We start from the raw sequence: 9,609 nt of genomic DNA, 5'->3' as shown, positions 1-9,609 counted from the left end.
CCGGTTCGCCAGCGGCCAACGTGACGCCTGAAAGCCTATACGCGCCAGCCCACACTGTACTCGCAACGACCACAGACTGGCCAGAAGCGACCCAGTTTTCTAATTCAGTTTGCCAGGGGAAAGTACAGAGGAAGTTGCCGCATAGCACATATCGTAAATGCATATGTACCGATGGACCGAGTCAGCATATGTAATCGATAGTCACGGACTGAAGACAGGGCGGTTGTAAGTGTTTTGTCCGAACCTTTTGATTGAAGCAAAGCATCATTGAGTTTACATGCCGTGCATATACTTTGCGCTATGTGAACGCCATTGACTTGTGCAGCTGGTTGATAAAAGCAGTTCCGGCGAGCCATACCCTGGAACTACCCCCACGCACACGCTCATCGGGATTTGACCTTTGACCCCACCTGAGGCGAAACACGACCGAACCAGTCATATTGTTCTGCCGATCAATGCTGCAGCTTGCGGACAGCTGGATCTACCGGTAAACAGCTGGTTCTACCAGAAAACAGCAGGATCTACCGGGAAAAAAGCCGGATTTACCGGATATCAGCCGGATCTACCGGAATACAGCATGACCTACCGGAAAACTGCAGGACCTACCAGATAACAGCCGGATCTTCCGGAAAACAGCCAGATCTGCAGGAGTGCTGGAACCACATAACAGCAACCTGAACTATTGGACAGTATTAATGGACTGGTCTGATTTTTCCAAAAAATACTGCATGCCGGACTCAAACTGAACATCACTTATCTTGGTTTATCTGATGATATACTTGTGTTAAGTATTGCCTCACATGGCCATAAATTATTTGTGTCTTTGTGCCCATTGATTTAAAAGGTAATAGTATCAATATTATTACACCTGTTTACTTACCATTATAGAGAATTCCCACAGGCACAGCCCGTCCCTTGTTAACCATGGCCACAAAATTCCCTGAAATGCAGTGGGATGCCAGTGATCTGGCAAAAGATCATTTTCCGACAGAGAATCGAAATGTGTCTTGCCGACCAAGATATCACAGACCCAGCCAAGCAAGCAGTCAAAATCAAGATAGCCGTCGGAAAAGAGGGTCTTAGGAAAATCAATGTCTCTAGCCTGACTGAAGAAGGGCAGCTCGACCCATCCAAGCTATGGGATTTGTTTGAAAAACAACTCAAGGTGAAGCTAAACTTCAGGATCCACCGCTTGGAACTGATGCGTTACCGGCAAAAGCACGAGGAACACCTCGATGAATTCGTCAACAGGTGCCGAGCGAAGGCTGTTGATTGTCAATTTAGTGTGGCGGAACTCACTGAACGAGTAGTTGAACTCGTGATAGCCTCTACACCCTCCGAGTCCTTCCAAAAGGATCTGCTAGACAGACCCATTGGCTACAGCATTGACGAAATGCTCGTCGAAGTGCGAAAGTATGAAGCCATTGTTGCCGGCAAGCAAAGTTTACAGTCCATGGAGACCAATGGGGGTCAGTGAACGCCATATGGTCCAAGAGTCGAGCTTGTCGAAACTGTGGGTTATCACACTCACCCAGACGGTGCCCCGCATACCATGATACCTGCAAGGCCTGTGGAGCGAAAGGGCACTGGTCCAAGTGTTGCAGAAATGAAAACGAGAGCTAAAAGAAGACAACGCAGAGGATCCAAGTCACCACGAAGAAGACCCAGTCACTCCGGGGAGAGGCGACGCAGTCCCTCCAGAGATAGAAGGCCCCAACAATGTAAACCCAAGGGCCGATAGAAGGATGAATCTTCGACACCAAACACTACTGAACAGGATTCAGTTAGAATACATGGACCATGCGTACGAGGAAGTGTTCCATGTTGTAACTGTTCCAGACTTCCACAAGAAGAAAGATAACACGGGTAACGAAGCCTACAGAGAGCTTGTCGTGGTTTGCTTGACCTTGAAGGCAAGCACCGCCTTAAAGTCAAGATAGACACCGGAGCCGGAGGTAACACACTCCCACTCAGAACCATACGACAGATGTATGGAGACACTTGGAGATCCCAAGTCAAACCGGTGACAACCAAGCTAACCGCATATAATGGAACAACGATACCCTGTCTGGGCAGCATCGATTTGCTCTGCAGATACGAAGATCCTACGTGGTCAGAGAATAGATTTTACGTCGTTGACTTCACAGGCCCAGTGATTGCAGGTCTGCCCATGTGCCGTGACATGGGAGTCGTGACGATACATGCTGCCAGACTGACGTCAGTACAATCAATTGAGCAGCTGATGGAGGCGTATCAAGATCAGTTTGACACCATTGGAAGCTTCAAACGAAGGGCAACATTGCACCTCAAAGAAGACGCGGTACCCCATATTGACCCACCCAGAAAATACAGTGTGCACCAGACCTGTGTCTGTATAGCTGGCGACATAGTCGTTTACGGCCGCACAGATAACGGACACGACGCCAACCTTGGGTTGCCGGAAGTGAGGGTCTTGTATTCAACAGCAGCAAATGCAGGATAAAAACAAAGAAGATCAATTTCTTCGGCTTGATCTACTCTGACGTTGGGGTACAGCCAGACCCAGGGCGGGTTGAGGACATACACAACCTCCCCACACCCCAGGACAAGGAAGACCTCCAAAAATGCCTTGGTCTCATCACCTATATGTCTGCGTATATTCCCAACCTCGCAGACAAGGCAGCGATGCTCCGAGATCTTCTCAAGAAAAATTTCCCTTTTGTGTGGCAGGAGTACCACCAAGCAGCGTTTTAGGCACTGAAGCTGTCGATCACAGCGGACGCATGCCTTCAGTACTACAACCCTGAGATGCCAACGGTACTTGAGGTTGACGCTTCACAGAAAGGGCTGGGAGCATGCCTCACTCAACATGGCAAACCTATTGCCTCTGCATCCAAAAGTTTCTTACCGACGCAGAAAAATTACTCCAACATAGAAAGGGAAACGCTGGAAATGGTGTTTGGCATAGCCCGTTTCCACAACTACCTCTTCGGGAAGGAGTTTGTGGTACACTCAGATCACAAGCCGCTAGAAATGATCTGGAGGAAGCCCCTATCTAGTGCACCACCAAGGTTACAACGCCTACTTATCAAAGTGCAAGGCACTTCACCGTGCACTACAAGCCAGGACCGACAATGATCTTGTCTGACGCCATGACCAGACTGCCAAACCCGAAGAAGAACGAAGACATACACATAGACTGATTGGGCGGTGGCACAGACGTCATTGAAGGACCAGAGCTCAAGTACATCGATCTCCTTCACTTCGGCCAGACTAAGCAGACCCAACTGCAGCTGCAGACCGCGCTTGACCCAACCCTGAGTTCCCTAACCCAAATTATTTACGCCGGCTGGCCTGACGAAATCAAGGAGCTACCCAGAGATCTAAGGCCATACTGGCCCTACAGAGATGAACTGGGAATATCTTGGGGTGTCATTTTCAAAGGGAAACAAGTAGTAATCCCCGATGATCTACGACAAGACATCCTGGCCCAGCTCCACAAGGACACATGGGAATCGAGAAAACACGACGTTTGGCTCGAGAAACCGTGTACTGGCCAAACATCAGCCGTGACGTCGACAATGCTGTGAGGGCATGTGAATACTGCCAAGAAAACCAACCAAAGCAGAAGAAGGAACCCCTCCATCCCCATCCGACCTGTTCGAAATTGGGGGAGATGACTTTCTTCTGATCATTGATTATACCTCGAAGTTCCCAGTCGTCCACAGGCTGCGAGATACCAAGAGCGCAACGGTAGTTGGTGTGACATCGCGTACACTTGGCATGTTCGGAGCGCCGGCAGAGATAATATCGGACAATTTCCAACAGTTCGTTGGAGCGCCGCACCAGGACATGTGTGCTTCATGGGGCATAAGTCACATCACATCCTCACCCCGATACCCTCAATCCAACGGTTTTGTGGAACGTTCAGTGCGGACAGTCAAGGCACTCATAAAGAGATGCCAAAAGTCAAAGCAGAATGTTGACAAAGCACTTCTGAACCTGCGAGCTACTCCCATTGACTCCAAACTGCCGTATCCGGCCGAGATTCTGTTTGGCAGGCCACCTTGCATAAGCTTGCCAAGCCGCCGCCGAATGAAAGCAGATTACGACAGGAGACACTCAGCCAATGAGCTCCCACCTCTCCATGTTGGGCAGAAGGTCCGGATTCTTGATCAGGATTCTCGGGCTTGGCTGCCAGCCGAGGTGACAACCGTGTGTAGAGAGACGAGGTCGTGTAAAGTCGCCACCCCAAACGGCAGCATATTGAGGCGTACTCGATCACCTCAGAGGGATGACAGATACACGACACTCTATCACTCCCAAGCGTGTCAGATTTGCAGACACCGAGAAAACCAAAGACCTCAGTAAGACGGAACACAAACTCCCAAGTCACAGCGACAAAGCAGCTAGGGCAACCGGAGATACTCCACAGATTACAAGATCAGGCCGAGGAATTCGCAGACCAGTGCGATACATCCAGCAATAAGGCCATCTTACACAATATACCCCTTTCAAGCAAACAATCAGATCCCAACAAGCCCATGACAATATCATACTTGCAGAGTGTCCATTGTTTAAACGTTTTTCAAGTTGTTTTATCTAAACTTTTGATTACTTAAACCACTGAGGGTAGTTAACCTCAAGAATTCGATAGGAGGATGAAAAGTTGAATAGCATGTTACCCTTAGATATATAGGGTTAAATCATAGACCTGGTACTTGGAGTTACAGTTGAAGAGTTTAAACAGTTAAACAGATGTTAAGAAGCGTTTTTAGAAGTCCAAGTTCCAGCCCACCAGAAACATGTAAAGACACTAGAAACTAGAGACGCAGCACAATTATTTGTTAGTTACTCATCATTTTATTCAGAAACTTACCACATTAACTTTTAACCTGTGCGGAAAGTTGTCTAGTAAATGTTAGAATCCATTATTGTACTTTCAAAGGGGGGAGGATGTTGTAATATTTATGTGGAGCTACATATTCATATTGCGCGCAGCGCATGAACACAGTGTGTGTAATGTGGCTACACTCTTGTTGTACCATCATGGCGGAATAAACGCACTACGTCCAAGTGCCTGGGAACCTGAACAAACCTTGTCATGTTGTCACTACAACAGTTAAGATAAAGAGGTAACCGTAACAAAGAAACACTCTTTAGTTGCAAAACGTGGGGGATAAAATGGGATGGAAAGATTCATTTCAATAAATATATTAGTTTTGGCATATGTGATAATTGTAAAACTGAATAAAATTGAAAAAATGGTTTGCAAACCTCACCTGTGCCGTTTCCATGAATATTGTACCAGAAACTGAAACACCACTTGTTTCCTGGCTGTTCTCTACTCGGCAAAACGACTGGGCTGACGAGTTCATTGTTTATGAAGTAGAATGGCGTAAAATGAATGTAGTGGCCACTCGCATCTGTATAGGGTAGTTTTTCATAAATAAAAAAAGACCCGATGACTTTAGAAGAAATGTTACCGTGATGATTTAACTTTAGAAGAAATGTTACGGTGATGATTTAACGAGTGATGAGTAATTTGGTTAATTAAGTCAATGTCAACATGAGGCAACAAGTTCAAAATTTAAAATTGAACCTAGTGAAATATAGAATTCGGCTTTCATTGTTATCATTTTGTGACAAATAATAATTTTAAGACATGAAAACAGGGTTCAAAAAAGGTAACGCACGAAAGGGGATAGACGAAGCTACTACGTGTAAAACAAACATGTGCTGCGTTTGATCCTAAGCGACTCTGTTGTTTACAGTGGAAATTAAACCCAAATTTCAGATCATAAACAAGGCACGACAAATTGTATGGCGCGAGACTCATGAGCTTTGTGTGGGAGTCTCGATATGATAGGACACCGCCGTTGTGCATGGTGTGTTTGTCGATTTTTCCCCTATGACACCGCTATTGCGTGCGGAGGGCCTTTCTCTCAATGAGAAAAAAATTTGCGATACTGGACGATGAGAAATTCGGACACATGCACACACGCTTACATAGGCATAGAAGTGGGGTACTTCCTTTGTTCTCGTGTACTAACATTTTGCAACGTCGCACACTTAGGCCAAAAAAAAAAGTCTCCGGTTTCTGGTATGCGCGCGCGTCGGCAAAATGAAAAAGTTTTTTTTCAATACAAGATGATGTTTCAAAACCGCCAAACTCACTGGTTTGACTGGAATTCTGCTGCTGCACAATTTTAACGTGTTTTTAGATGGGGTTATGATCGAGAATAAGATTTATGTGGCCTCTCTGGACTCCCATATTTTGCACTAAGTTTAGTCGGGCACCATTTGCAGTCATCAGCCGACATTTGAAGCCAAAAAAAAAAAAAAAAACAGGTAAAAAAAAAAAAAAAGCCGCGTCGCCGCACCACTTTTGGGGCAAGCTCCATACCAGAAACCGGAGACTTTTTTTTTTTGGCCTTATGTAAAAATGCCCTTATTTTAACCATAGTTAATTTCCTGGGCTGAAATTTGGACTAAATATCCCTTTTCTAAAACTCTTCCATTCGCGACAGATCAACCCACCTTGGAAATTCCTAGTTTTTTTAGTAAAATCCATATATTTATTTCGTGAAAAACTTGTGGGGTACCAAAATGGTACCCCGCAAATTGGTGGGCATTCCTTGCGGGGTACCTTCCATTGTTCCGGTACCCCACAAGGTAGTGTTTGTACACGCATGAGAATACGCCAATGTCAGGGACTAGGGAGTGACAACCATGCATCTTAAAATGGGACGGAATAGTGGAATTGTTGGTGATTAAGTTCCAGGAAGTGAGTATAAGCTGGGATGATATAGATCCATATCAGACAATCTTACAGCTTCCTTTGATCATTGTATTAGTGTAACTTTGCAAAAACCTTATAGTTATACAAATATACAAAAAGAAGTTTTCAGCGTACATGTACATGTGTTGCCATGTGTAGTTCTATGTGTTTTTCACAGTGATATGCAGACAAAACGTGCAGTCTCGACTCCATGTATGAGACAACAATGAACATTAACTTGGCATGACTGACCCATATATATTTATTATTATTCTGAAGACAACTTACACTGTGTTGATGTCTAGTACCCAGATATGATTATCAAGCTTTGTGTATATTTATGTAGTAAATAGATACTACTTATTTTTCGTTTCAGGGTTTGTTTTTGGTTTTCTATATGACCTAGCATCAGATTCATAATAAACAATGAGAAGTGAAGCATGTTTTTTTTCGACACGTTGTACAAAACAAATGACTATTGATATGATTTATCAAAAACTAGTGCCAGTAACCCTCCCTCTGACACTAAGCTCGTTTGTTATCGATGATCGTTTGATGCAGCTGGAGTTTAAATTTAATCATCAAGGAAATGATCACAGCATTTTCAGGTGAAAGATAATGCCCCAGTCCACATTGCTCTCAGAAATCGCTTTTGGGAGACTTTTTGAGGACAAGGTAATCACACAGGCTAAAACCTGTACTGTGGAATGGTTTCCCAGGTATCCATAAGTTGTTTCTCAAATAACACGTGTGCAGTCCACCTCATACCCTTCAGGATTTCCAAGCCCGCCTTCTCAACAGAACACATTCAAAAACGCAAACCGAGTAAACTAGGAAAATAAACAAACTAGATCTATGTCTGTTCGGTGAAATGAGCATATGGTAGACAGACAGACAGACAGACAGACAGACAGCCCGACGGCATGACAGATAGGTTTTATTCATCCACAAATCTTGGCCCCAAGTCCAAATTGCATGTGAATTGACAATATTCATTTTGTTTTAACATTTCGTTAAAACATTGACAACAATAGTTAAATAAAATTATACGATTTGTTGTGGCGCTCTTATGTAATACCAGACGTGGCACTTTTATGTAATACCAGACGTGGCACTCTTATAATACAAATTCTTGTAATACCCTCCTAATCTTGTGTGGCTATATAAGCACGCCCGTATTCATTTGGCGATCGATTGGCGTTCTTAGAAAAATCCGTGAGAACCATTGTTCCCACATTGTAGCGTCTCTCAGCGCCTTGAAAAAGACAATGAAGGAGAACAACCAAAGAGTGGGCAGTAGAAACAACTTTAACATTGCCAAACTGCCGTATATCAATTGCATTGTTAATGTCGTTAAGAACACAGTCTGTGATAAATCCTTCAGCAATTTTAGCGAAAACAGAGGTAAGCGAAATAGGTCTGAGTTAATTGATACAAGCAGGATTTTGCTTAGGAATAGGCACAACAATTGCCTTTTTCCGTTGATCTGGAACCTTTCCTTCTCTGTACGAGCATTTCAAGATATATGTAAGAGGTTTACTTAGCTCGTAGGCAAACTCTTTGGCTAATGATAGCAGGAAATTGGTCGGGACCACATGATTTACACGGAATAAGTTTCTCATCGGTGGTTCAAAGTTATTCCTTACCCCTTGTGCTCGGTATTGGCTGGTGGCGTGAACAGGAATCAACCGGCCCACAATGGGCCAGAATCGCCTCAAAGTGTGCCAAAATTCACAATTAGTGAATGTGACATTTTCAACTTTGTTAACCTGTTTGGAGAAGAAGACTTCCTAAAGAACATTTTTCCATCCGTATTTTGAATGTTTGTAGGTTTTAATAGTGTCACATACCTATGTGAACATCAAAAGTGCGAAATCTGCTCTTAAAATGACAAAAAGTGGCAACTTTGAAAAACGTGTTTGATATATATGAAGAAGAAAGCAGTCAACTTGTTACTGCGTCCAGTTCTTACCCATTAGTAGCCAAACTAGAAAATAAAATGTTTAAAAAAATGTACATTTTAGAATTATGATCAGTGAATTTGACCAAAAAATTAAGAATGCTTCTACTCAATTTCTTAGGTCTGGAAACCCCCTTATCGTTTTAATAAGCAATGTAATATGAATATGTCTTGGTATTACAATGATAATTTGCATCGTCTAATCAGAAAACAGTATTTTGATGATGTCATACAGATTTGAAAATGCTTCCATTGAAATTTACGGGTCTGCAAACCCATTATGTACTTCTAACTTTAACTTCATCAAGCGTTTTTTAATGAGTATTTAATTTTGGCACAAAGTTACTGCATTCTGGCCCACTGTGCGGCTGTTTGTACTTTTGTTGACATGCATGTAATGTTCCCGGCTTTCACGGATTCTTGACAGGTTTTCAGCACGTGTTCCTCTATACCTCGAAAGGTGATTGATCTTGAGTGATGTTAACAATTCAGGAAAAATTGTACGTTGCATTAGATTACGAATGTTGAATAAATCAGAACGAGAATAGACTAATCTGCCACATGTGGGACGGCTGACTGGATTGTCGACAAAATGAGATTTCTGTTCATTCCAATTACTTGTAAATCCATAATCATGCAGGCCACCTGGAAAAGGGTCAGTGTTTTCCGAGATGTCATTAGAAATCGTAATATCAAGCGGAGGATCATGACCGGGAGTGTTGAGGCACACATATCCCAACCTCGTTCCCAGGGTGTTGAACAGTACGCGCCCACCACTACCTGCTCTCTCACCCTGGTATTGGATCATTTGCATGTGCAAGATTTTTGCACACGTATGCAAATGAGGAACAGTCTGGTGCCTGGATATGCGTTACACATTAGCGTTTGT

General features: G+C 43.7%; 1 protein-coding gene across 1 annotated transcript; it reads left to right on the top strand.

Moving 5' to 3' along the window:
* Nucleotides 1–2,787: 2,787 nt before the first annotated feature.
* Nucleotides 2,788–4,350, top strand: LOC119721779. Its single transcript, XM_038191738.1, has 2 exons — nucleotides 2,788–2,985; nucleotides 3,691–4,350. The coding sequence occupies exons 1-2, from the start codon at nucleotides 2,788–2,790 to the stop codon at nucleotides 4,348–4,350; spliced, it is 858 nt and encodes a 285-aa protein (XP_038047666.1).
* The last annotated feature ends 5,259 nt before the right edge of the window (nucleotides 4,351–9,609 follow it).

Source organism: Patiria miniata, unplaced genomic scaffold, assembly GCF_015706575.1.
Source record: "Patiria miniata isolate m_02_andy unplaced genomic scaffold, ASM1570657v1 HiC_scaffold_14, whole genome shotgun sequence".
Classification (NCBI taxonomy): domain Eukaryota; kingdom Metazoa; phylum Echinodermata; class Asteroidea; order Valvatida; family Asterinidae; genus Patiria; species Patiria miniata.
This window is presented reverse-complemented; position numbering and strand designations above follow the sequence as displayed.

Excerpts from the sequence above, each read along its gene's own strand:
- LOC119721779 (XM_038191738.1), top strand. The coding sequence starts at position 2,788 with ATGCCAACGGTACTTGAGGTTGACGCTTCACAGAAAGGGCTGGGAGCA. Across the intron at positions 2,986-3,690 it reads TCTTCGGGAAGGAGTTTGTG|TTCCCAGTCGTCCACAGGCT; the intron begins GTACACTCAGAT and ends TATACCTCGAAG.